Source organism: Pongo pygmaeus, chromosome 5, assembly GCF_028885625.2.
Source record: "Pongo pygmaeus isolate AG05252 chromosome 5, NHGRI_mPonPyg2-v2.0_pri, whole genome shotgun sequence".
NCBI lineage: Eukaryota > Metazoa > Chordata > Mammalia > Primates > Hominidae > Pongo > Pongo pygmaeus.
Genome location: NC_072378.2, coordinates 30,951,093 through 30,978,882, shown reverse-complemented (window position 1 = coordinate 30,978,882; position 27,790 = coordinate 30,951,093). Strand labels below are relative to the sequence as shown.

The following is a 27,790-nucleotide window of genomic DNA, read 5'->3' as shown; positions in this document are numbered from 1 at the left end:
AGTAGGCTTCCTATCAATTTCACTTCTAGGAACACTGATTAATTAGCCAATGCCAGAGCTCTGCCTGAGTTGGACTATTCTGATTGCCACTTTGCCTCTGCTGTCCATTATGATACCTATGCCCACCTTGCCTTTGATGTTTGAGTGCTACCACTTGGCCCCTGCCACCTCTGGATCCAATTATTCCCATTGTATTTAAATTTTGTAGTTGACTGACTGCGGTTCCCACTATTAGTTCTGACATACAGAGAAGAGCAATTACAGGGCTCTTCAGAGATGCAGGTGCTGCCCTCACAAATCTATTTTGCAAAGCATGGTCAAGGGTATATCTTCTGGACCCTCCCAGCTGGGATGAGGAGGTCTAAATTGACTAATCCACTCCACCATCCCAATCTCCCTAAGCCTCTGGATCCCTTCCTCTACATTAAACCAAGGGAGATCAGCTTGCTCACAGTGGGCCATCTTTTAATCCATATTTTAGCTAACTAAGCAAATAAACTATTAGAACCCCTTTTAACTCCCCAAGCTGCAACATTAAATGCAGAGTCCCTATTTAGTGGGGCCAAATCAATAAATTCAGGCTGATCTAACTCTATGTTCCTTCCACCATTATCCCACACTCTTTATGTCCATTCTAATGCCTGTTCTCCAGATTTCTGTTTATATAAATTAGAAAATTTAAGCAGTTCTTTTCGAGTGTAGTACATCTCCTCATGGGTCACACTCCCAACCTCGCCTCTAGGGGCCCTCCAGGAAATGATGCTTAATGGTGTACAGGCTTGACTTGAGACAGGGCAGAGATGATAGAAACAGGTGAAGAGCTGGTGGTTGCCATTGGAATTAAAATCTGTGTGATCAGAGAAGACATGGAGGTTAGTACCTGACACAACTGTTTTGGTGATGGTCTGAGTAGAAATGTCAGTGACCTTGGTGGGCACAAAAGTGGCAGAGATAGTAGTGGAGGTTGCAGTGGCCCCAGAGACTGTGGTAGAGGCCAAGAAGGGCGATGAGGCCAAAGCGAAGGCTGTGGAGGTCACAGATACTGCTGTGGATGGCGTGGTGGTCTCAGAGCCTGTGGTGGAAGCCATGCTGCTTCCAGACCCTGAAGTGACCTCAGAGGCTGTGCTCACAGCCATGTTGCTCATGGATACTGTAGTGGAGGCTGTGGTGGTCTCAGAGTCTGTGGAGGAGGCTGTTGTGGGCACAGATACTATTATGGAGGCAGTGGGGGTCTCAGAATCTGTGAGGGAAGCCGTGGAGGTTTCAGTGGCTGTAGTGGTCTCAGATCTTGTAGTGGAGGCTGTGGTGGCCTCAGAGCCCATCATGGACAAAAATCCTGCAGTGCTCTCAGAGGTTATTTTGGAGGTTGTTGCGGGCACAGACACTATTGTGGAGATAGTGGGGGTCTCGGAGGTTGACGTGGCCTCAAAGGCCATAGTGGAAGCTAGGATGTGGTGGACACAAATATTTTGAAAGAGGATGTGGTGGACTCAGAGGTTGTGGAGAAGGCCTCAGTAGTTTCAGAGGCTGAGGTGGGAGCCTATGGTAGGCTGAGATCCAGGCTGTGGGGATCTCAGAATCTTTGCTAGAGGCCAATGTGGTCACAGACTGCAGTGGTTCCTGAGGCTATAATGGAAGCCAGAGTGATCTCAGAGCCTGTGGTGGTTTCAGGGGCTTTGATGAAGACTGCAGTAGGCACAGATATTGTCTTGGAGAGAGTGCTGCTCTTGGAGGCTATGGTAGAGTCCATGGCGGGCACAGACTTGGTCACGGAGTCTATGGTGTTCTGATACAGTGTGGTGGAGGCTGTGGCGGACGCAGACACTGTAGTGGTCTCAGCAGGCATTGTGGTGGCTGTGGAGAACCCAGACTGTGTGGTAGTCACAGGAACTTTGGTGGAGACCATAGCAGTCTCAGAGCCTGTGGTCATGGCTGTAGTCGCTTCAGTGGCAGAGGTAGAGGCTGTGGTGGTCTCAGAGGCTGTAGCGAAGGCTGTGGTGGGCACAGATGATACTGTGTAGCGTGCGGTGTTCTCAGAGCCTGTGGTAGAGGTTGTGGTGGGCACAGATGCTGTGGTGGTCTCAGCAGGTGTTGGAGGGGCTATAGAAGGCACAGACTCTACAGTTGTCCCAGAGGCTTTTGTGGAGATTGTAGTGGTCTCAGAGTCTGTGGTGGAGGCTGCGAGGGTCTCAGAACCTGCGGTGATTTTAGAGGTTGTGGTGAAGACTGTGGTGGGCAGAGATGTTATTGTAGAGGTCATGGTGGTCTCGGAAGCTGTGGTCATGGTTTTAGAGGCTGTGTTGGGAGCTGTGGAAGGCGTAGATGTTATCACAGAGGGTGTGGTGTTCTTGGGGACTGTGGCGGACACAGATGCTGTGGTGGTATCAGTAGGTGTTTTGGTGGCTGTGTGGGGCACAGACTCTGCAGTTATCACAGAGGTTTGAGTGGAGACTGTGGTGTCCTCAGAGGCTGTGATGGCAGCAATGGTAGTTTCAGACATGGTGGCCTCACAGGCTGTTGTGTTCTTAGAGCCAGAGGTGGAAGCTGTGGTGGGCACAGATGTTACTGTGGAAGATATGGTGGTGTTAGAGACCGTGGTGAAGGCTAGGGTGGACTCAAGGGCTAGGATAGAGGCTGTCACTGGCTCAGACACTGCAGTGGAGAACCTGATGGTCTCATAAGCTGTGGAGGAGACTGGGATGGCTGCAGAGCTCATGGTGATCTCAGAGGCTGTGCTAGAGGCTGTGGCTGACACAGACATTGTAGAGGATGTGATGATCTCAGAGGCTGTGCCGGAGGCTCTGCTGCTCTCAGAGCCAGTGGTAGAGGCCACAGTGGCACAGATGCTGTGGTGGAGGGTGTGGTAACCTCAGAGGCTGCAACAATAGTTGTGGTGGCTTCTGAGCCTATGGAGGTCTCAGAGTCCGTGGTGGAGATGGCGATGATCTCAGAGGTTGAGGTACTCTCAGAGCCTGTGGTTGAGACCATTGTGGACACAGTCTCCACCGTGGTCTCAAAGGCTACGGTGGGCCCTGGGGGCATAGTCCTCCCTGAAAAATATCAATTTTTAGTCAAATATGACTCCTACTTTACATTTTTGATATTTAATTAGGAGCATTGTGCATATCTCTTTCTTGTTGCCTTTAATTCAGCAGAACTGCTGGTGTCATTACCTTTTATCTGGAATCATGTATTTTAGAGGATCAGCATTTGCAGTTTTCTCCAGCAGCTAAGGGCCCGGTTGCTGATTCAGCTGTGTTTCTGTAGTGCATGAGTCATTTGATCGATCTGCTTGGCACTTTGTCCTTTCTGCCACAATGCTTTTTGGCACTGTACTTGCCTAGGTGAAATAAAACCTAACCTATGTTAAGGAGCCTCCACATTATCTCTGTGTGTGTTATAACACTAAGGATAGTTGGGTCTCATCAGATTAGGGGAAAGTGTGTTGTTTGAAAACCTCATCCAGGGCCAGGCACAGTGGCTCACGCCTGTAATCCCAACAATTTGGGAGGCCAAGGCGGGCAGATCACCTGAGGTTGAGAGTTCGAGACCAGCCTGACCAACATGGAGAAACCCCGTCTCTACTAAAAATACAAAGTTAGCCAGGTGTGGTGGTGCATGCCCGTAATCCCAGCTACTCAGGATGCTGAGGGAGGAGAGTCGCGTGAACCCGGGAGGCAGAGGTTGCAGTGAGCTGAGATCGCGCCATTGCACTCCAGCCTGGGCAACAAGAGCAAAACTCCATCTCAAAAAAAAAAAAAAAGAAAGAAAGAAAGAAAACCTCATCCAGGTCACCTGGACTGATCAGAAGAATCCCCTTGTCTGGGTGGAAGTGACAAGGAGGTCATAGGACGGCAGCTTGAGCAGAGACACTCTGGTGCAAGTCCCCCGTCACTCTTTGGGACGTTCAGCACACGATCCCTGCCTGAGGAGAGCCTGCAGGTTCTCATCCACCATCTGAGAGCACCGGGGTGTAAAATTAAGAGGAGGCCAGCTTTTTTCCAGCCTCTTCAGGTGGTCAAGGTTGATGAGTTGATGAGTTAGGCAGTTTGTAAAGAGACACAAGGAAATACTAGGGGGAAAAGTCCTCGGGAAGATTTCTTCCCCTCCCCTCCTCTCCCCTCCCCTCCCCTCCCCCCTCCCTCCCTCTTTCTTTCTTTCTTTCTCTTTGCTTTCCTTTCTTTCTCTTCCTTCCTTCCTTCTTTAATTCCTTCCTTCCTTCTTTACTTCCTTCCTTCCTTCTCCCTCCCTCCATCCCTCCCTCCCTTCCTTCCTTCCTTCCTGTCTTTCTTACTTTCATTTATTTACTTTTCTAGTATAACATACTAGATCAAGTGGTAGCACTGGGAATGGATTAGAGAAGAATCTGGGGGATTAGTCTTGGTTTCTCTCTGATATACACTCTCTGCATCCAGGCCTTCTCATTCATTTATTCAAACATATTCCTTAAGAACCTTCTGTGGGCCACATGATGTGCCAGGCATGGGATACAGTGACTGAAAAGTTGATACAGAGCTTATATTCAAATAACGGAGAGAGACCATGAATAAGTAAATGGATGATGTCCGAAATGAAAAACCTATGCATAGCTGACTGGGACTCTTTCAGGGGCCAAAAGGAAAAGTCCCTCCCGTCCTCCATGCAGGACCATGTGCAGGACCAAAAAAGAAATGAGAGGCCCAAAGCAAAGAAATACCTGCAGACTGGTTTTTCGAAATGGAAGCCGTATTGTGACAGTGCCCTTCTGAATATGGAAAAGTAGGGCTTCTGAGCAAATTGCCACAATGTTTTCTTGGTTTTTTTTGTTTGTTTTGTTTTGTTTTGTTTTGTTTAAATGGAGTTTCACTCTTTTTGCCCAGGCTGGAGTGCAGTGGTGTGATCTCAGCTCACTGCAACCTCTGCCTCCTGGGTTTGAGTGATTCTCCTGCCTCAGCCTCCTGAGTAGCTGGCACTACAGGCACACGTCACCATGCCCAGCTAACTTTTATATTTTTAGTAGAGATGGGGTTTCACCATGTTAGCCATGAACTCCTGACCTCAAGTGATCCGCCCACCTCAGTCTCCCAAAGTGCTGGGATTACAGGCGTGAGCCACCGCGCCCAACCTAGTTGGCACAATGTTGAAGGAAATGCAGAAATCACCAGCCTTTGATGGATCTAAAAAACAGCAGCGCTGACACAGCAACCTCAGAGGCGTTGGAGCAAGCTGGAAAGCTCAGAGAAAATGTAGACCCAGAAAAGGCTGTACGGTTATACCAACAAAAAGCAATGCATTTAAAAATGTGGAGTGCCTCAACAGGCAGCTGAACAGTTAGGAAAAGCCTCAGGACTGCTAGTATAAGGATGCAGGATTGATGGGACAGCACTCTCTATCTATAAAGAAAAATATTTATAAGGAAACAGAATTATCCAACTATAAGAAAATAGCCACTGAAGTATTAGTTCCTCTACATAGCAACGACTGTGCAGCTGGGAAAGCTGTGTCAGGAGAGCTCCAGCACAGCAGGAGTCCGTGCAAGTGGCGGCTGAGCTGTGCTAGAACAGCTTCCAGAAGGGTTTGCCCAGCAAGACCAAGCTGCGCATCAGAGGTCAGCAACTCTCCACTTTTCAAGTACATAGGCAATGATTATGCTAAACCCAGCCTGAGTTTAGTAGTTCCGGGACAGATAATCAAGAAGAAATCACCAGGGATGGTTGCACAACCACATGAATGTACTTAATGTTACTAAACTTTACTCTTATAAATGGCTAAAATGATGCATTGTAAGTTATGTATATTTTATCATGGTTAAGAAAATAAGAAGGAGGAGGAGAAAGCAGAGGAGGGAGAGAGAAGAGGAAGAGGAAGAAGAATTAGAAGAAAAAGGAGGAGGAGAAGAGGAGGAGGAAGAAGGGAAAATCAGCAGCTACCCTGGCCAAGCCTAGTGGCATCACCTTTGTGGCTGCTGCTCAGGAGGACAAATATTTGGGATTGTGAAAGTATTTTGCTAAGCAAAAAGGAAAGGAAAAATTCTGACATGGCATTTCATGGACTTGGAGCTTGTTTAAGAGTACTCCACACTTCATTGCATCCATGGTTTTGAATGCTAATAAAGACTCTAAGGCTGGGCATGGTGGCTCATGCCTATAATCCCAGGACTTTGGGAGGCCAAGGTGGGTGGATCACCTGAGGTCAGGAGTTCAAGATCAGCCTGGCCAACATAGAGAAACCCCGTCTGTATGAAAAATACAAAAAATTAGCCAGGTGTGGTGGTGTGTGCCTGTAATCCCAGCTACTCAGGAGGCTGAGGCAGAAGAATTGCCTGAATCTGGGAGGCAGAGGTTGCAGTGAGCCAAGATCGCACCAGTGCACTCCAGCCTGGGCAACAGAACAAGACTCCGTCTCAAAAAAAAAAAAAAAAAAAAAGACTCTAATTTTTAGTTATCAATTCCCCAAATAACCTATCTGCGTCTGCTACCTGGAAAGCATTTTTTTTTCTTTCCATAAGAGCTTTCTAAAACATAAGCAGGAGTTAATAGTAAATGCACTGTCATATTTTCATACAGTTTATTTTAAAACTTATGAGCCAAATTCTAGATAAATTATATTTTAAACAAAATAAACAATAGGTATGGATATTCTTTTCTCTTGAGTCATGTAACTTAGAGAATTTCCTTTGCATTTTATTTTATGATTACTGCTAAAATGAAGTTTACTGATTTTTAAAAATTAGAATTAAAAAATTTTTTTAGTTTTGTTTTGAAAAGAAAATTTATCCCTCCATGATATTGGATACTGTCTTAATCAGCTTGGACTGCTATAGCAAATACCACAAACTGGGTGGCTTAAACAATGGTAATTTGTTTTCTCACAGTTCTGAAGGCTGGAAAGTCCAAGGTTAAGGTACTGGACAACTTGGTTCCTTGTCAGGGCTCCTTTCTGGATTGCAGATGGCTGACTTCTTGCTGTGTCCTCACATAGTGAAGACAGAAAGAACTCTCTTTCTCCTTTGATAAGGCCACAGTCCCATTGAATTAGGGCACCACTCTTATGACCCCATTAACTTTAATTACTTCCTAAAGACCCTATCTTCAGATATAGTCACACTGATGATTAAGACTTCAACATATGAGCTGGGCACGGTGGCTCATGCCTAAAATCCCAGCAGTTTGGGAGGCCAAGGCAGGAGGATCACTTGAGCTCAGGGGTTCAAGACCAGCCTGGGCAACATAGTGAGATATGGTCTCTACTAAAATTTAAAACAAAAAAAATTAGCTGGGCATGGTGGCAGCCTCTGGGAGGGGTGAGTGCTGAGATGGGAGGCTCGATTGAGCCCAGGAGATCAAGACTGCAGTGAGCTATGATTGTGCCACTACACTCCAGCTTGGATGACACAGCAAGCCCCTGTCTCAAAAAAAAAAAAATAGAAAAAGGACTTAAACATACTTAGGGGGGACACTGTTCTGTTCATAGTAGATATATTTAAATTAGTAAGTCCTTTCAGAGGTGAGATTGGGACAGGAAGCTATTTTGAGCCTTACAATATTCTTTAGTCCAATAAAAGATGCAATTTAAGGTCTCATTTTAAAAAATCTATGAATTGCAATACAATATGGGCATGATGTTTAAATCTGCACATGCAAATACTGGGATAAAAAGCTAAAAGTTAAAAGTCGTTTTCTCTGGAGAACAGGAATTGGACATGAAAAGGGGGAGGGTGCATCCATGCTAGTTTTTGCAATAAATCTGTGGATCTATTGGATTCTTTAAACTATTTACATGGATTGCTCTGGTAAAACTTGCAAAGAAAATACATACACACAGAGAGTAGGAGATAAGGACATGAAGATAGTGTTTGTAGGGGATTGTTTCAAGAGGCTTGGTGATGAAGGGGAGCTGATGGGGACAGGGCTGAGAAGATGTGGGTGGGGGTCTGTTAAGATGGCTGCCAGCAGAGCAGAGCTTTCCAAAGTGTGTCCCTGGGCCACATCAGGAGTGCCTGGGGAACTTGTTATTTTTTTTTATTTTTATTTTTTTTTATAGAGACAGTGTCTCACGATGTTGCCCAGGCAGGTCTCTGACTCCTAGCCTTGTCCTCCAAAAGTGCTGGGATTACAGGCCTGAACCACTGCATCCAGTGGACATCTCCATTTAATTTATTTATTTTTTATTTTTTTGAGACAGCATCTCACTCCGTCACCCAGGCTGGGGTGCACTGGCGTGATCTCAGCTCACTGCAACCTCTGCCTCCCAGGTTCAAGTGATTCTCCTGCCTCAGCCTCCCAAGTAGCTGGGATTACAGGTGTGCACCACCACTCCTGGCTAATTTTTGTATTTTTAGTAGAGATGGGGTTTCGCTGTGTTGTCCAGGCTGGTCTCAAACTCCTGACCTCGTGATCTGCCCACCTCAGCCTCCCAAAGTGCTGGGATTATAGGCATGAGCCACTGCGCTGGGCCTTTAGGAATCTACTTTTTAAAAATACTCTCCTCTGGGTGCTTCCTGTGCACATTGCTTAGGGCTTATTTGGCTGGTGATGGGAAGGATCCTGTAGGAGAAGTAAAAACTGGAAGGGGAAGAAGCCCATGAAGAAGGCAGGAGGGGTGGGATGGGGGAGCCAGAGCCACAGTGCACGAACACTCCGTTGTTAGCGAGGGAGAATGGATGCTGATGAAGGCAGCTTTTTAGACTTGATGGTGGGAAGACGAGGTGGGTCCTGACAGTATTTTGCACACCTGTGCCTCTCTTTTATTATATGCCTTCTTTGTGTGATCTCTGCCTTTCCTAGTGAATTGCGAGCTCCCTGAAGGCAGGGCCTGTTGCTGTTTTGTTCACTGATTTATCTTCAGAACTAGCACAGAGCAGATGCTCAAAAAATGTTTGCCAGATGAACACATGAATGTCACGTTTGATATGATGTGACATCCGAGTGAAGATATTATTGAAAAAATTTGAAAATAAAGGACTGGATTTCAGAGCCAAGGTAGACTTAATATGAGTCTGGAAGTTGCCTGTTGCAGTAATAATTTGGGCCTTTTAAAATGAACAAGCTCACAGAGACGTAGGGAGGAGGAAAAGAACAGAATGTGCAAGGCAGGGTCTCCAGGAGAGTGCCTGGGATAATCAAGCAGAGAGAAGATGCAGGAAACAGACATCAAAGAAGCCACCACAAAGCAGCCTCCTGTTCATTCAGCCTAGGGCTGTTTCTGTTTATTCCAATGCCACAACTGCCTCCTCGCTCCCTTTTTATGGCATTCCGTCCTACAGTGGAAGTGAACTGGCTTTATAAATCTGCCTGACATTGGGTTGTAGTCATTAGGCAGAGTAACTTGAAACATTGAAGGGACCAAGGAGAGAAGTCAGGTGAAATGGCTAAGAAGACAGGAACTCGGATTGTACTTCTCTTCAGGCTAATATCACCCACTGTTCCCGTATCCCTGGGACCCCAGGGATCCCTCCCTGTCTCTATCCGGGGATTATGAAAGCCGACTGAGGATTTTAATTTAGGCAGTATTTCTGGAAGTGATATTTTCATTTGACTTGGCTTTAGACTTGGAGCCTAGCTCTAATAAGGATTTAAGGATGATATTGAAACTAGAATTTTCAAGTCAGGTACAAAGCATTTGTCGAGCAGCCATTAAACCCAGGATTCTAAGGAAATGGAACACAGCTGTTATTTGTGTGCATGCTTACAGCGGAGCATTGGAAGGGGAGGATGAAGGTGGGTTTGCTGCAAGGTGAAGGTAGGGGTCAAAATCGTGGTTAGTGGGGGTTAAGGTTAGTACTGACTTTTGCAGAAAGGGGCAAAAAAGAAGTTCACCGTCTTTGCTTGCTTTTTGCTTTTGCGAAAGAATGAGAATAAGCAAACAGAATGCCTGGGACAGGAACCCTTTTCTCCTTCAGACTTTTCATGGCCTCCATGTCCTCTCCGACTGACGGATAATTCACTTACCAGACTCAAGATTCCAAAGAGAAGCATCACCTGCATGTAGGAGGTGGGAGGTAATTTCCCTCACCTCATCTTGAAATAATCCATGTGGGAAGTTGTTATCTAGAATGCCTGGGTTCTCGAGGGGAGATGGGCTCCAGAGGGGAGCTTGATGCCTGGTGTCTCAATGGGACATGAAGTTGCAGGAAGAATTAAAAGCTTGCCAGGGGCAGGGTTCTGGGAGGAGTAAGATCAGTTGGGGTAGGTTCCAAGACAGTGGGGAGTGGGGACTGGGAACGCTGGATTCCTGGGTTCTGAGGGTTGCTCTCACAATGTCTGGCTTAATTTCTTTTCTCACTTGACCATAGCTGTAGCATTTATTGTTGCCACCAGGCAGGGGAGGCCATAACTTCTGGACCCTTCCTCTCCAGGGAGGGGCATCTTAAGGCCATGACAATATGAGGGAAGAAGCAGGGAGCAGGAGAGAACAAGGGGATCACATCTGTGGGAGGAGAGGAGACCCACCCTCCCAGCCAGAGGTCAGCAGAAACCTGTTTTCTCTGGGATGTCTCATTTCTGGGACAGAGGCCTTTGTAGGAGGCAGAGGGGAGAAAAATGAAGGTGACTGTGTCCCAAATCGTTGGATCTTCTTACTTTGCCAGCACCTCTCCAGGGACAGCTGGGCACTGTGAGGGGAGGATGCAGAGCCTGTGACTATGAGGCCAGTTAATGTGTCTCTGGGGACAGAGGGTGACAGAAAAAACCCTGACCTGGGATACTGGCGGTGAGGCCAGAAGAAGACTCTGGACGTTCAAGGAGCTGGAAAGGGAGGCCTGGACTCTGGAGGAAGGGGCTGGACACCCTCGTGCAAATCTCAATTACACCCTGTTCCTTAGGTGGTCCCTATAACATCTCACCCATCCAGGTGGGGCTGCCTTGGTGTCAGAGAACCTGGCTCCACTGAGGAACAAAGTGAAATTGAGGCTTGGAGAAAATAAAGCAAGCCTTCTGTTCCATAGGAGCCGTGTGGGTTTGAACAGGGCTCTTCTCTGAGCCTCGGTTTTCTCATCTGTAAAGCAGGCCTTATAAGAAGAACTCTTATAAGGTCTGTAACTTCTTATAAGGCTTGTAAAGCAGGCCTCATAACTCGCAGGGTGATCGGAGGATCACAGGTGCGATGTACGTGAAAGCACAGCACAAACGGGTGTCAGTTTTATGGCCAATATCACGGGGGTAGGAGCGACCCCCAGGCCTGTCAGTCCGGGCCCCTCCCTGGGGGCTGGGGGCTGGGAGGAGGGGATTCGGCGCAGTAGGGCTGGGGCGCTGCGGGGGGTGCGGCCTCGAGCCGCTAATCTGAGCTGTCCGCGAGAGATCAGAAGCCGCCCGCAAAGCGGAACCTGGAGGAACGAAGGAGGGCCGCAGTCTCGGGGAACCGGAGCTCCCGCTGCGACTCCGCCGGGACAGCAGCTTCCGGCGCCCCGGCAGCCTCCTGCCCTCGGGGCACTCGCTCCCCCGAGGTGTACTCCCCGAGGGCTGAGGGAGCGCATTCCCTCCCGTCCTACTCATTAAGTAATTATCCCTAATGAGGGCCCAGCCCCGGAGCTTGTTAAAGGATTTCCGCCTAGATTTCAAAGTGATAATTAGCGGGGAATAGAGAGCGAAGTGGGAAGGAGACACCCGCGGCGCCCCAAGGCCCTCAGTCTGCGTTTGCCGGGCGAAGAACCTCCCCATCCCCCTTATACACCCTTTGACCCCCCAGTGCTGCATTTTGGTGTCTTGATAGAGGAGGAGTCTGTCCGGTTGGATGTTTAGGACTCTAGAGGCAGAGGTGTTTTTATTTCGTTTTGTTTTTGAATTGGGGTCCAGGCTGAGTTTAGGGGTCTGTGCATCCCTCCCAGGACAGAGAGACACTCCTGTCCTGGCAGATGCCACAGGCTCAGTCACTGTCTACCCAGACAACTAAAATCCAGGCATCTTCCTCCTTTTCTCGAGGGCTCTCCAGCCCCTTCCAGAACCCAGGTGTCCCTCTGCCTCCTTTCTCCAGGGGCCTAAGTCTGGGTCCCTCTGGCACCTGGCATGCCCACTCTCTGAGAGTCAAGCTTCAATCTTGCCCTTAGCAGAGCGGGTCTCTGGTGGGAGATTCAGTAATAAGGGCCTTCCCAGCCCAGCCAGGGCCAGATAGTTCAGTGACATCAGTGTCAGGGTTGGGATTACTGACCATGATAGGTTTCCAGCTTTCAGCAAATGGGGATACCCAAAGGAGTAGATAGCGGGTGACCTGTGGCCCTGCTGTTTGATTCTGGATGGAGTTACGTTTAGGAGACTGGCAGCAAGCTAGGGCACCTGTTCTGTTAGTGACGATGCCACACTCTGGTAAGAAAGCCAAGGCTGCATGGGTGATGGGAGGTTTCAGTTGGGACTGACATGGGCACAGAACGGTTTTGGAGCAGGGCTGGTGTCCTAACATAAATAGGGGGCATAGTAGATGCTCACGGAGTTGGGCTTAATGAATTAGGGTGTTGTTTTATTCTGTATAGCACCTAACTTGTGACAACTCTTGTTGAATTATTTAATTTTAATTTTCCTGTCTTTGTGTCTCAAGTGAGAACTATGTCTTATACTTCTTTATATCCTCAACAGAGTATATAGTAGTTGCTTTAAAATACTTGCTTATTAATTGACAGGTTTTTCTACTCATTTTGTCACCATGCAAATAAACCCAGCCTGGACTGAGGCTGGCTCTTATCTAAATCCAGAAAGGAGCCATTTTTGGAGCAATAGAAATTCAGCCTCCCGTTTCTTGACCCTCCATAGATTGCCAGTCCTGCCCTCAAGCTCCTCTGGCTCCTCCTCTTCTTAAGGTCTCAGCCAGAGCCAGGAACGCCAGTCAGAACTTTCTCCCAATGGATAGTCTAATAACTATGATGCCCTTTATAAACATGTTATACTTTATTATAAAAAAGGTCAGTAGACAGAAGGAAACTATCATCATCATTCTCCTTTTCCCCCTCTGCCCAATCAGTAGTAAGGTGAAATGGCCATAAGAAGAGAGAGAGAAAATCCAGAAAACACACACAGATGAAATGCCTACAAGGAGGAAAATTGGAATCTGGGGTGAAGGTGGGAGGAGAGAGGATGGGGACAGTAGAGAAGATGGGTAACTTTTACGAGATAAAGCCACAGCTGGCTTTTGGTGGAAGAGACAGGAAAATAAATGCTGAGACACCATCAGGGAAGGTCTGGGGTGGAGATCAGTGGGTGAGACTGCTGGCCAAATAAAAATCCCCTCCTTGTGTGTCCACCCACAACCCAGCAAGCCAAACCAACAGGGTGTCCACTGTAGACGTTTAGGAAAACTAAGGGATTTGGGAGGAAGAGGAAGCAACCATGTGGGTGAGAGATATTTATGATTTCTTCTGGACTTTTTTTTCTCCAGGGCATAGAGAGAGTGGAGAAGGAAATAAATTCTCTTTTCTTCTTGGATCCATTTTTTTTGTTTTTTGTTTTTTTCATTAAGAAAATGGGGGGGGCAAGGGTCCTGACAACTCAGAGATGAGCCTATTTACACACAAACTCTTAAGTAATAGTGAATGGAAATAACATAATGCTGTCCTGAAACCCAGAGACTCTGCCCTCAGTCCCTCCCTTTCCCCATAATCCCCACTCACAAGTCAGTCTGGGGCATTGCCTATAAGGCTCCTGTCCTTCCTTTAAGACTCAGTGCAGTGTTCTGCATTGGTGCCCCCACAACATGTCCATCAAACACCTTTTCATTCTCAGACCATCACCTTCTACAGAGAATGTCTGCTCGTATTATTCATTCTTTCTTCTTTGTCCCCTAAACTTACACCCTCCTTGCTTATCACCTCATTCCCCAACCAGTTTCAATTAAGAACAGAGGAAGGGTTAATACTGGTAACCGTCAGTATTCTCTGCCCTTCCCTCCAGGAAATAGAAATTGTGAGTCCAGTTCCTCATCCAGGAAAGGGGCAGAGCATGGAAGAGCCAGGGCTGGGCGCCTACTCCAAGATCACCGTGGGGAAGGGATCTGGCCCATGCCAAGATTCTGCTGCTCCATCAGGTAGACCGGGTAGGAATTGGGGCCACCCTCATCCTCTGCATCGTTGTACTGGGTGTTCTGGGCTAGTGTGCGGCGTGTCCGCATCATATAGGAGACCTGTGATTAGGATGAGAAAGGAGGAATGAGAACCATCTGCGATTTGTTTTCTACAACACTCACCTCAGGTCTTGATTCTATTCTCAAGATTCCATCCAAACCTTGATGTTTATTCCAGCTCCAGATCCAATACAATGAGTCCCAGCTCCATCTCCAGTTCCCCACTCCACCATATTCTCCTTGTCTTTATACCTCCTGTTCTCATACCCCAGACTCTCCACCCCCCACACTTTCTCTTTCACACCCTTTCATTCTCAGCCACAGCCTTCTCCCCAATTCCAGCTTTTTACCTCCTGTGTATTTATTGTCTTTCTCCTTAGTTTTCACCAAACTCTCCCTCTATTACTGTTCCTCCCACTTCTGCCATCTCTTTTCCTAGACTCATTATTCCCTGTAAGTCTGACCCCTAATGTGTCCTCAATTCCCTATCCCATAGGTTGATTTCTGTGGGGCACATCTGTCCCTTACCAAGAAGATCAGGCCAAGGAACACCAGGAGGAGAATCACAGCCACCAGGACCACAATAACTATGGCCCATGCAGGGAATGAATCATTCTCCCCCATCTGTCCAGCGTGGATACCTTTCTGTGAGTCATCTTTATTGAGGTATGGATGGCTCTCGTTGCCTGGGGCTTCTGATGTGATAGAACTCAGCTTCATTCTAGATGTAATGAGGGTGAAAGAACCAATGGGCACCTGATGAGTAACCTCAGTTTTATTTAGATGAGAAGAGGTAGTAGTGAGAGATTTGTCTCCTGTGACCTTGACTGAAGGTTTTATAGTCTTTGTGACTGCTGCTGTTTTTTCCGGGTTTTCTGTGGACTTCACTGGGGCTTTTATGGTCTCAGTGGTCAGTGTAGTGTTCCCCGGGTTTTCTGTAGGCTTTTCTGGGACTGGTGTGTTTTTCCCTTTGGTGCATATGGTCTTCTGTGAGTATAGCGTAGGCTTTTCTGGGGTTCTTGTGGTTTTCTCTGTGGTTGACGTGGTCTTTTCTGGGTGTTGTGTGGACTTTTTTGTGACTTGTGTCATCTTCTCATGGGCCAATGTGGTCCTTTCTCCGTGTTCTATAGGCTCTGCTGGGGCTGGTGTGATCACATTGGCTGATGTAGTCCTTTCTCTATGTTCTGTAGACTCTGCTGCAGATGAGGTGATCTTGTCATTGGGTGATGTGGTCCTTTCTCCATGTTCCGTAGGCTCTGCTAGGGATGGTGTGATCTTCTCATTGGCCGACGTAGTTTTTGCTCCATGTTCTGTTGGCCCTTCTGGAGATAGTGTGATCTTCTCATTGGCCAATGTAGTCTTTTCTCCATGTTCTGTAGGCTCTACTGGGGATGGTGTGGTGTTCTCATTGGCCGATGGGGTCATTTCTTCGTGTTCTGTAGGCTCTGCTGGAGATGGTGTGGTCTTCTCATTGGCTGATAGTGTCCTTTCTCCATGTTCTGTAGGCTCTGCTGGGGATGGTGTGGTCTTCTCATTGGCTGTCCTTTCTCCATGTTCTGTAGACTCTGTTGGGGATGGTGTGGTGTTCTCATTGGCCAGTGGGGTCCTTTCTTCATTTTCCGTAGGCTCTGCTGAGGATGGTGTGGTGTCCTCATTGACTGTCGTTTCTCCATGTTCTGTAGGCTCTGCTGGGGATGGTGTGGCCTTCTCGTTGGCTGTCCTTTCTCCATGTTCTGTAGGCTCTGCTGGGGATGGTGTGGTGTTCTCACTGGCTGTCCTTTCTCCATGTTCTGTAGGCTCTGCTTGGGATGGTGTGGTGATCTCATTGGCCAGTGGGGTCCTTTCTCCATGTTCTGTAGGCTCTGCTAAGGATGGTGTGGTCTTCTCATTGGTAAATGGGGTCCTTTCTCCATTTTCTGTAGGCTCTGCTGGGGATAGTGTGGTCTTCTTATTGGCTGATGGGGTCATTTCTTCATGTTCTGTAGGCTCTGCTGGGGATAGTGTGGTCTTCTCATTGGCCAATGGGGTCATTTCTTCATGTTCTGTAGGCTCTGCTGGAGATAGTGTGGTGTTCTCATTGGCTGTCCTTTCTCCATGTTCTGTAGGCTCTTCTGGGGATGGTGTGGTGTTCTCATTGGCTGTCCTTTCTCTATTTTCTGTGGGGTCTGCTGGGAATGGTGTGGTCTTCTCATTGGCTGTGCTTTCTCTATTTTCTGTAGGCTCTGCTGGGGATGGTGTGGTGTTCTCATTTGCCAGTGGAGTCCTTTCTTTGTGTTCTTTAGGCTCTTCTGAGGATGATGTGGTCTTCTCATTGGCAAATGGGGTCCTTTGTCCATTTTCTGTAGGCTCTTCTAGAGATGGTGTGGTTTTCTCATTGGCCAATGGGGTCCTGTCTCCATTTTCTGTAGGCTCTGCTGGGGATGGTGTGGTGTTCTCATTGGCTGTCCTTTCTCCATGTTCTGTAGGCTCTGCTGAGAATGGTGTGGTCTTCTCATTGGCTGTCCTTTCTCTATTTTCTGTAGGCTCTGCTGGAGATGGTGTGGTGTTCTCATTGGCTGTTCTTTCTCCATGTTCTGTAGGCTCTGCTGGGGATAGTGTGGTGTTCTCATTGGCTGTCCTTTCTCTATTTTCTGTAGGCTCTGCTGGGAATTGTGTGGTCTTCTCATTGGCTGTCGTTTCTCTATTTTCTGTAGGCCATGCTGGGGATGGTGTGGTGTTCTCATTGGTTGTTCTTTCTCCATGTTCTGTAGGCTTTGCTGGGGATGGTATGGTGTTCTCATTGGCTGTCCTTTCTCTATTTTCTGTAGGCCATGCTGGGGATGGTGTGGTGTTCTCATTGGCCAGTGGGGTCCTTTCTCCATGTTCTGTAGACTCTGCTGAGGATGATGTGGTTTTCTCATTGGCAAATGGGGTCCTTTGTCCATTTTCTGTAGGCTCTGCTGGGGATGGTGTGGTCTTCTCATTGGCTGTCCTTTCTCCATGTTCTGTAGGCTCTGCCGGGGATGGTGTGGTGTTCTCATTGGCTGTCCTTTCTCTATTTTCTGTAGGCTCTGCTGGGAATTGTGTGGTCTTCTCATTGGCTGTCGTTTCTCTATTTTCTGTAGGCCATGCTGGGGATGGTGTGGTGTTCTCATTGGCTGTCCTTTCTCTATTTTCTGTAGGCTCTGCTGGGGATGGTGTGGTGTTCTCATTGGCCAGTGGGGTCCTTTCTCCATGTTCTGTAGACTCTGCTGAGGATGATGTGGTCTTCTCATTGGCAAATGGGGTCCTTTGTCCATTTTCTGTAGGCTCTGCTAGAGATGGTGTGGTCTTCTTATTGGCCAATGGGGTCCTGTCTCCATGTTCTGTTGGCTCTGCTGGGGATGGTGTGGTGTTCTCATTGGCTGTCCTTTCTCCATGTTCTGTAGGCTCTGCTGGGGATGGTGTGGTGTTCTCATTGGCCAGTGGGGTCCTTTCTCCATGTTCTGTAGACTCTGCTGAGGATGATGTGGTTTTCTCATTGGCAAATGGGGTCCTTTGTCTATATTCTGTAGGCTCTGCTGGGGATGGTGTGGTCTTCTCATTGGCCAGTGGAGTCCTTTCTTCATGTTCTTTAGGCTCTGCTGAGGATGATGTGGTCTTCTCATTGGCCAATGGGGTCCTTTGTCCATTTTCTGTAGGCTCTGCTAGAGATGGTGTGGTCTTCTCATTGGCCAATGGGGTCCTGTCTCCATGTTCTGTAGGCTCTGCTGGGGATGGTGTGGTGTTTTCATTGGCTGTCCTTTCTCCATATTCTGTAGGCTCTGCTGGGAATGGTGTGGTCTTCTCATTGGCTGTCCTTTCTCTATTTTCTGTAGGCTCTGCTGGAGATGGTGTGGTGTTCTCATTGGCTGTTCTTTCTCCATGTTCTGTAGGCTCTGCTGGGGATGGTGTGGTGTTCTCATTGGCTGTCGTTTCTCTGTTTTCTGTAGGCTCTGCTGGTAATAGTGTGGTCTTCTCATTGGCTGTCGTTTCTCTATTTTCTGTAGGCCATGCTGGGGATGGTGTGGTGTTCTCATTGGCTGTCCTTTCTCTATTTTCTGTAGGCTCTGCTGGGGATGGTGTGGTGTTCTCATTGGCCAGTGGGGTCCTTTCTCCATGTTCTGTAGACTCTGCTGAGGATGATGTGGTTTTTTCATTGGCAGATGGGGTCCTTTGTCCATTTTCTGTAGGCTCTGCTGGGGATGGTGTGGTCTTCTCATTGGCTGTCCTTTCTCCATGTTCTGTAGGCTCTGCTGGGGATGGTGTAGTGTTCTCATTGGCTGTCCTTTCTCTATTTTCTGTAGGCTCTGCTGGAGATGGTGTGTTGTTCTCATTGGCTGTCCTTTCTCCATGTTCTGTAGGCTCTGCTGGGGATGGTGTGGTGTTTTCATTGGCTGTCCTTTCTCTATGTTCTGTAGGCTCTGCTGGGGATGGTGTGGTGTTCTCATTGGCTGTCCTTTCTCTATTTTCTGTAGGCTCTGCTGGGAATTGTGTGGTCTTCTCATTGGCTGTCGTTTCTCTATTTTCTGTAGGCCCTGCTGAGGATGGTGTGGTGTTCTCATTGGCTGTCCTTTCTCTATTTTCTGTAGGCTCTGCTGGGAATTGTGTGGTCTTCTCATTGGCTGTCCTTTCTCTGTTTTCCGTAGGCTCTGCTGGGGATGGTGTGGTGTTCTCATTGGCCAGTGGGGTCCTTTCTCTGTGTTCTGTAGGCTCTGCTGAGGATGATGTGGTCTTCTCATTGGCAAATGGGGTCCTTTGTCCATTTTCTATAGGCTCTGCTGGGGATGGTGTGGTCTTCTCATTGGCCAATGGGGTCCTTTGTCCATTTTCTGTAGGCTCCGCTGGGGATGGTGTGGTGTTCTCACTGGCTGTCCTTTCTCTATGTTCTGTAGGCTCTGCTGGAGATGGTGTGTTGTTCTCATTGGCTGTCCTTCCTCCATGTTCTGTAGGCTCTGCTAGAGATTGTGTGATCTCACTGGCTGATATTGTGTCTTGTATGTTTTTTGTAGTTTTTGTCAGGAGCTTGTCTGAGGCAACTGTTGTTCTGGAATCTTCAGTTTTTTCTGAGTCTTCTGGGGTTCCTGTGGTCTTGTATGTTGTTTTTGAGGCTGCTGTGATTTTTTCTGGAAAAGATGTGCTTTTTTGCTTGGTCTGTGAATTGCCTGAGTTGTGGAAGGAAGTTGTAGTCTTATGTGAGGTGGTGCTTGTATTATCCAAAGTACTCATGGACTTTTCCAAAGGTCTTCCAGTTTCATCTGATTTTCTTGTTACCGTTGATTTGCCTGTTGTGAACTTACGACAATTTATTTTGCTCTTGGGTGCTGGCGTTATATGTTTTTTTCCAGCGGATTCTTTATGTGTGGTAGTGGAGTCAGCAGGATCAACAGAGTGCTGGTTCCGGATCATTGGGTCTTTCCCTTGATTGCTGGAGTTTTCTTCAGAAGTGGGAGGAGCCTCATGATTATATGTAGAGCTTTTGTTGTCTGTAGTTTTGGAGTTGTCTGCAGGCTTGTCAGTTGGCTTAGAATGGCGTGTGGTGTTGCAGTGGCGTTTTCGCTCATGGATTTCTGTAGATTTAGGGAGCTCTGGAGGTCTTTGTCCTGAATGCAGAACAATGTGATCAAAAGGGATACTATAAACAAGGCCTGGAGTGAGGGGAAATATGTGATCGGATGTTGAGAGTTCCCCAGTTTTCTGATATTCTTGGAATGTAGTAGCACCTGTGGAGGGAGAGAGGCAAATAAGAAACTTCTCCCATGTTCTTCTCCAACTCCCCCTTCCCACCTCCTTCTCTAGGGGATCTCTTTGTTCCCCCTGATATGACTCCCCAGCCATTCTCCTCTGAATACTATGATATCTATTCCCCATTCTCACCTCCAGCCCCTAGGCTCAGGCTGTGCCTTCAGCAAGCATGCCACCTCATCCCCTTCCACATCTCCTCAACTCTCCATCTCAAGGCCTTCTGGCTTTAGGGCATCTTTTCTGATCCATCTAAGCAGATAAAATCCAGCTTCATTTCAGTGCTTGAAAAGGTCTTTATTCATCGTTCTGTCCTGTTACCTTCAACTTCACATTACAGTTGTTTGCGTGCCTGCCGACCTCCACTCCCTGCCATGCCTATCCAATGGTAAGGTTTTGAGGGCAGGTATGGACTAGCATTTTACTGTGCAGGTGCCCCTTTAGGGTCTGTAACTTATGGAATGGAGTCTTCTTTCTATGGCATAGCTGAGAAGACCAGGAATAAACGTTAGACTCTTCACCTTTCCATAACATTCTAACACCATCCCAAATGTAACAGTGTGAGAAATTGAGGTAAGACCTCTGGCAGAACTTCCCATAGGGATTAGCAGGTAGACACAGGTTGTGAGTGAGAGATGTATAAGAAGAATGGAGGATGGGTAGAGGAAGGAGATGGGAAGCTTTCATTTCGGTGATAAAGTTGGATGAGGGGAATGGATGAGATGACCCAACCCTTATGGTCACCCCACTGGGTCCCCCTCTTCACACATTTAAAGCCAACTGGGGATAGATGAAGGGGGCCATCCTGAAAGGAAAAGATATCTGCTTGGGGGTTCTGACAGGAGTAAACGAGGCGACTAGATTGTGGGAGGGACTGACTATGTTTAAGGACAGGGTGTGAGAGAAAACACCCCTATCAGTGGACAGATACACGCCTTAATTCCATGGAAAAACAACCTGATGGAGACAGAGGAGATGTCTCTGATACCTAGTCAAAAGAGTGAAGGCCAAGAGATCACCAAAGAGTGAAAGAGATAGTGTCGTTACATAACTGAGGTTTCCGGTCCCTGTTAGCTCAAGGCGGCAACCGGAACCTGGACCTATTCCCAATCACAAGAAACCACAGTCCGCCTGCCTGCTGATGGGCAGAATCGGCCTGGAGAGCTCAGTCCTTGAAAGAAATATGGGCGGGACAAGAAGGCTGTGAGGGTAATAGAGAAGCCCAAGTCTCTGAAAGGAATTGAGAGTGAGGGGAGATAAGGGGGCTGAATGATCAGGCCTGCACTCCACTGTCCCAATCCCATTACCTGATCTCCTTGGCAGCAATACCAGTAATAGCTATTGTTAATTGGACACCTTCCCCGGCCCCAGGACGTGGCTGGTGGCCTCACAGACATTCTCTTTCTGGATTCTCTTCTATGGTGATTGATCTCCCAATGCTCCATAAGGCTCTTTAGAAGCGGTCAACTTCCCCTATTTTACATCTGAGAAATTTACATTTCACGGAGGAAAAGTGACCTGAACATAGTCCCACAACAATAGCAATGGGCAACCTTTCTGGAGCTCTACAATGAGACAGGCAGGTTCTACAAGTGAGGGCATACATTAACTTATTTACTTTTCACAAGAACCTGTTGAGGTTGAGAACTATCCTATTCTCCAAACTTTATAGATGAAGAAACAAGGTTCTGAGTGGTTAAGTAATCTTCTCAAGGACACCCAGCAAGTAAGAAGTCGAGACAGAATCTGAACACGCATCCTGGGCTCCTGGGCCCAGATCGTTGCTGGTTAAGACCACAGTGCACAGCCAATAGGTCAGCCCAGTCTTTTAAAGAAGGAAGGACACTGACATGTGTGGACTCCCTGAAAGGTGCTGTTCATATATTTGTTTATTTAATCAAATAATTATGAACCTGTGAAGTGAAGATTGTGATCTCACTGTTTTACAGGTGGGGAAAGGAGATGCAAAGAGGTTAAGTAATTGGCAAAATTAGACTTTTCACTGTGCCCCAGATGTTTTTAAACATGATAAGGGATGAATGACTATCTATTGAGTGAATAAATGAGCTGGCAGCAATGCAAAGGGCAATTTCCACTGGCCTTAAAGAATCAGAGGACAGGTTTGACATCCAGGCTCGGTCCCTCAGTGGTTATGCATTCTTGCTCAGGTCACTTAAGTGCTCTGAAGCTCCATGTTCTCAACTGTAAATAACCATGATGCTGACTGCACCAGCTTAATGTGAGGATTAAAGGAAGTATGGACCATGGAGGACTCTGGAGCACAGAAGCTGTTTAAATGTTTGTTGAATCCACATTGTAGTCTCTGAAATAATCTCGTGCTTTGCCCTGTCCTTCTCCTGGTAGTAAGGAGAGCCTGAGCCGTAGTCCTACCCCCATGCCTGCTGCAACCACCTCTCACCTGTTGTGGCCACCTTCTTAAAACGGCAGCCTCTGCATTCCTGGGCCACTTTCTGTGCTGTGTTTTAATAACACAGCACTCATCACTTTCTGATATATGATAAATACAATTAAATTTCCATAATGGCAAGGTTTTTTTGTTGTTGTTTGTTTGTTTATTTGTTTTTTGAGATGGAATCTCGCTCTGTTGCCAAGGCTGGAGTGCAGTGGTGCGATCTGGGCTCTCTGCAACCTCCACCTCCCGGGTTCAAGTGATTTTCCTGCTTCAGCCTCCTGAGTAGCTGGGACTACAGGCACGTGCCACCATGCCCAGCTAATTTTTTGTATTTTTAGTAGAGATGGGGTTTCACTGTGTTAGCTAGGATGTTCTCGATCTCCTGACCTCATGATCTGCCCGCCTCAGCCTCCCAAAGTGCTGGGATTACAGGCATCAGCCATTGCATCCAGCCAGGGTTTTCGTTGTTGTTGTTGTTGTTGTTTGAGATAGAGTCTTACTCTGCACCAGGCTGGAGTGCAGTGGCTTGGTCACAGCTCACTGCAGCCCTGACCTCCTGGGCTGAAGCAATCCCCCCGCCTCAGCCTTCCTATCAGCTGGGACTACAAATGTGAGCCACTATGCCTCCCCACCTTTTTTTTTTTTTTTTAAGCCACAGGGTCTCACTATGTTGGCCAGGCTGGTCTCAAACTCTGGTCTTCAGTGATCCTCTCGTCTCAGCCTCCTAAAGTATTAGGATTATAGGCGTGAGCCACTGCACCTGGCCTGGCCTGGCCTGGCAGGGATTTTTATTTATTTTGTTCACCACTGTCTCCAGCCTAGAACAGTGTCTGGTCCATAGGAGGCACTTTGTAAATATTTGTTGAATAATGAATAAAAGAATAAGACTGATGAAAACTCCTTAGCAGCCTTGCCAACAACATTTCGTCATGCACATTAAGTAAAAACCAAATGTATTTGTGACCTCTGCAGGCTGGAAGACCAAGGGGTGACTTCTGCTGTTAAGTAATTGAGCTCTGAGATTAAAAGATGTTGAAAGAAGGCCTCTCGCCCACCAATTCTGGGATACCAGTTGTCATTAAACCACAGGATCACAGTCCACAACTAGACTCAGATAACAAGATTTTAGAAATTTAGATCTGCATCAAACAATTATGGAACCATAGATTGTAAAAAGCTGAGGTAAAGCTCAAGGGATTCCTTGGTCCTGACACAGCCAAGAGGCAAATCAGTGTAAACCCCCAGGACAAGAGGAGCATCTCTACCCCAGATGATCTACTTTGGTAGTGACTTATTTCCCTAGGAAGTTTTCACCAGGAGATATTCATTCCACGTACAACCATCATAGCCCGAAAAGAACTGTTTTGGTCACTGAAGAATAGGCAGGAGGTGCAGAGAGGAAAATCCAACTTTAGCACAAGACACTGTGGGTGGATGCTCAGCTGGGATAAAAGAATAAGAACAAATCTCACAACATCAAAACGATGCACAATGCCAAAGGTCCCCACCATCTGCTTCATTCACTCATTTGAAAGGGAGGACATCGGCTGGGCACAGTGGTTTATACCTGTAATCCCAGCACTTTGGGAGGCCAAGGTGGGCAGATCACCTGAGGTCAGAAGTTCGAGACCAGCCTTGCCAACATGGCAAAACCCCATCTCTACTAAAAATATGAAAATTAGCCTGGCATGTTGGTGGGACCCTGTAATCCCAGCTACTCAGGAGGCTGAGGCAGGAGAATCAGTTGAACCTGGGAGGCAGAGGCTGCAGTGAGCCAAGATCATGCCACTGCACTCCAACCTGGGCCACAGAGCGAGACTCTGTCAAAAAAGGGAAGGGGAGGGGAGGGGAGGGGAGGGGAGGGAAGGGAAGGGAAGGGAAGGGAGAAAAGAAGGAAGGAAGGAAGGAGAGAGAAAGAGAGAACATCTTGCTAAGCAACTGATGCCTTGGAGTCTCTGTCAGGGCACGCTCTCCCAAAAGAGCATCTCTAGTGTTTGCTGGTATCCCTACCCCCATAAATGGCATGCTCCATTTGCAATAATGTGGGTAAATACTTGTTAAAATACCTATACAGTGTGAGTTCAATAAGTGGCTTAAAACACAGACATAGAAAAAGAAAAGCTGGTGGGCACAGTTGCTCACACCTATAATCCCAGCACTTAGGGAGGCTGAGGCAGGAGGATCACCAGTTTGAGACCAGTCTGGGCAACATAGAGAGACCTGTCTCTACAAAAAAAAAAAAAAAAAGGAAAGCTAAGGGAGATATAATCAAATGATTGCCTGGGGACTAGGGAGTATACAGAGAGATTTTATTTTTCTTTCTAATTTTTTCTATTTTCCTTTTTCTACAATGAGCATACATTATTTGTGTTATAGAAATTAAATCAAATAACATTTGTTATAGGAAAATGTTCTTGTTAGATTCTTCCAAGGACCCCAGCCCCTGGGGCTGCACCTGTGCTCCCTCAGATGATTTCATCTGGACTGCCTCTGTGCCTCCCTCTGCTGCTTTATTCTAGACTGCACCTGTGCTCCCTCTGATGCTTTAATCTAGACTGCACCTGTGCTCCCTCTGATAATTTAATCTAGACTGCACCTGTGCTCCCTCTGATGATTTAATCTAGACTGCACCTGTGCTCCCTCTGATGATTTAATCTAGACTGCACCTGTGCCTCCCTCTGATGATTTAATCTAGACTGCACCTGTGCCTCCCTCTGATGATTTAATCTAGACCTCACCTGTGCTCCCTCGGGTGCTTTAATCTAGACTGCACCTGTGCCTCCCTGTGATGATTTAATCTAGACTGCACCTGTGCTCCCTCAGATGCTTTAATCTAGACTGCCCCTGTGCCTCCCTCTGATAATTTAATCTGGACTGCACCTGTGCCGCCTCAGATGATTTAATCTAGACTGCACCTGTGCCTCCCTCTGATGACTTAATCTGGACTGCACCTGTGCCTCCCTGTGATGATTTAATCTGGACTGCACCTGTGCTGCCCTCGGATGATTTAATCTAGACTGTACCTGTGGTTCTGTGACTGCATGATGCAGACTCTGGGGTTCCAGGATCTAGTTATCTGTCTGGTTGTTGACTGGTCCTGTGGACAAATATCAGGGCCCCCTCACCAGAATGGTAGACTAAAGGGCTTCATCTATCCCAGTTGTCCCTCTTCCCTTTCTGCCCTGGCCTCTCTCTCTGCTGGGCACAGCCATGCACTGGCCCTGATTCACACTCCAGTTCCACCTGACCTCATCACAACCCGAGCCCAGCCTCAAGCCCTCCCCACCTGTAACCCACTCACTCTTGTCTTCAAAATCTGCAGAATGGGAGCAGCCAGCTCCCCTTGTCCTCCCCACCCCTTCCTCCATGCCGCCCAGCCACGCCTATCTCCTCTCCGAGACCACGCCCACATGGCCCCATCGGAATCTCAGGAATTCAGATCTCCACCCTGAAGCAAATCTCAGAGCGACTGTGTATGGAGTGGATTCCCTTCTGCCCCCTGCCGGTTCCTCTTCCTTAAGCTGCAAGATGGAAGGAGGAGAGAGCAGCCAGTGGACAATCCGCCTGAGAGGAAGGGGAAGGAAAGGCGGGAGAGATGGGGCCGGGAGGTGTTGGGCGGCTCTGGTACCTCTGTCTCCAGACCTTCAAGGTAGGGGAGACAGACATCAAGTCAGGGCACAGACAGGACGCACTGCTGAGACCTTTCAGAGGCAGCTCAAAGATTCCTCAGTCCCCACCATTCACCACCCACCTGCCCCTGCCTCTACCCCTGGCCGCAACCCGACTGCACTCAGGGAAGGGGCACTGCCTCTAATATCACCCTGTGGATGGCTCTGTCCTTGGATGACTGTCCAGTGGGTAGACAGTGTCTCTGAATCTGCTGTTCTACATCTGCCTTGTGGAGACCCTCCTCCAAATTGCCCAGGCCCTCCACATCGCCCCTGTGTTCAGCATCTCTGCTCCCCAGGTTCAGTCACAGTCCGTTTCTTGACTAAGTGAACTAATTTCATAATTTCATCTTATCTTTAGGGTTTGTTTTGTTCTTCAAACTTGTCCATAGTCATTTTCTCATCAAAGCCCTGAGATGTTTCCCAACTGTAAGACAGGGACAGAGCCTTTGACACACACTTTTCTGAGTCGCCATGTGGCCTAAATGAGTAAACGTGGATGAAGTCCCTAGAGCAACACCTGGTGCAGTGTAAATGCTCTGTGGGCATCAAATATTGGTACGGCTGGGCAGCAGCATCCAGCCCATTTTACAGATGGTGTGGAAGGCCAGAGTAGGCAAATGGGTCAGAGTCAGGACTGGAAGCTAGGTCTGCACAAAACAGAGCTCTCAGGAGAGAAGCTCCACCTGTCCCCCCAGGGCTGGGGGCAGTAGAGCTGGAATCCCTGCTTACCTCCCTCTAGCTGTGCGATATGGGACATAATCACTGTGAATCCACTCTCCTCAACTACAAGATGGGATATTATTAGCCACCTCAGGGGATGCTGAGATGAAATGAGATGAGTCTCTGGGCACGGTGGCTCTCACTTGTAATACCAACACTTTGGGAGGCCGAGGCAGGCGGATCACTTGAGGCCAGGCATTTGAGACCAGCCTGGCCAACATGGTGAAATCCTGTCTCTACTAAAAATACAAAAAAATGAGCCAGGCGTGGTGGCAGGCACCTGTAATCCCAGTTACCCAGGAGGCTGAGGCAGAAGAATCATTTGAACCCAGGAGGCAGAGGCTGCAGTGAGCCAAGATTGCACCACTGCACTCCAGCCTAGGTGACAGAGCAAGACTCCTTCTCAAAAACAAAAAAAAAAAAAGAAGAAGAAGAAAGAAATCACCATAAGCAGCTGTGAATTCCATGCACAGAGCTAGAGTTGGTGCTCAATGAATGTCAGGTGCCTGCCCCCACCACCCAGGGCTGCCAGCCTCTACAGTGTCTTTATGCAAACTTGAAGAAACCCCCTCTGGATGGGTGCAGCCCTGTGAGCCATGTTTTAAAGAGCAGAGCACAGGCTGGATTTCATCTCCTACTACATGTCCCTTAGCCAGCAAACTTGAGCAGAGAACACTCTAGACAACTGTCTGTAGCAGCCCCGTGCCCGCTCCCTTCATTCATTTCTATTTGTTGTCCAACCCTATGAACACTAAGAAACAAGCTGTTTCTGTCTTCTGTACCCCCTGTGGGTATCTTACCTGCCTCCCAAGAAGCTAGAAGGAAGAGGAGGCAGCACTGGAGGCCAAAGGCGGAGCAGAGGCTGTGGACTGGCTGGGCCATGTCGGAGCTGGGTGGCTGCTTGGGGACCATGGGCTGCGGACCCCTCACCTTATATGGAGCCAATCTTGACGTCATGGGGGCTGGGGCTCCTCAGGACTAAGTCTTAAACAAATGGAGCCACCCCAACCCACAGGGGAGCCCTGATAAGAGGAGACCGCAGCTGCTGCGTCATGGAGTCAGGCACCTGGGTGCCTGCCGAGGGGTGGGATCTGGGGGCAGGGCAGAGGAACCAGAAAGGAGCAGGCACCTGAGCCAGCCCCAGTGGAGGGAAGTGAGGGTGGCGCCTCCAGGGTTCTGGGGAAGTGGGGAGCGGATGGCCCGGTTCTAGAAGGACTGAGCTCTG

At 48.0% G+C, this 27,790-nt stretch overlaps 1 protein-coding gene and 1 long non-coding RNA gene across 2 annotated transcripts; one reads left to right on the top strand and one right to left on the bottom strand.

The window, feature by feature from the left end:
• Positions 1–11,383: 11,383 nt before the first annotated feature.
• Positions 11,384–14,683, top strand: LOC129038690 (uncharacterized). The gene is made up of 4 exons (XR_008503204.2): positions 11,384–11,474; positions 12,140–12,278; positions 13,854–13,986; positions 14,519–14,683. It is a non-coding gene; the product is annotated as an uncharacterized LOC129038690 (long non-coding RNA).
• Positions 13,936–27,447, bottom strand: MUCL3 (mucin like 3). Its single transcript, XM_063665681.1, has 7 exons — positions 27,366–27,447; positions 18,849–19,742; positions 17,904–18,431; positions 16,865–17,543; positions 15,810–16,579; positions 14,551–15,752; positions 13,936–14,082 (listed from the first exon to the last, which is right to left on the bottom strand). The coding sequence occupies exons 1-7, from the start codon at positions 27,445–27,447 to the stop codon at positions 13,936–13,938; spliced, it is 4,302 nt and encodes a 1,433-aa protein (XP_063521751.1).
• Between the last annotated feature and the right edge of the window lie 343 nt (positions 27,448–27,790).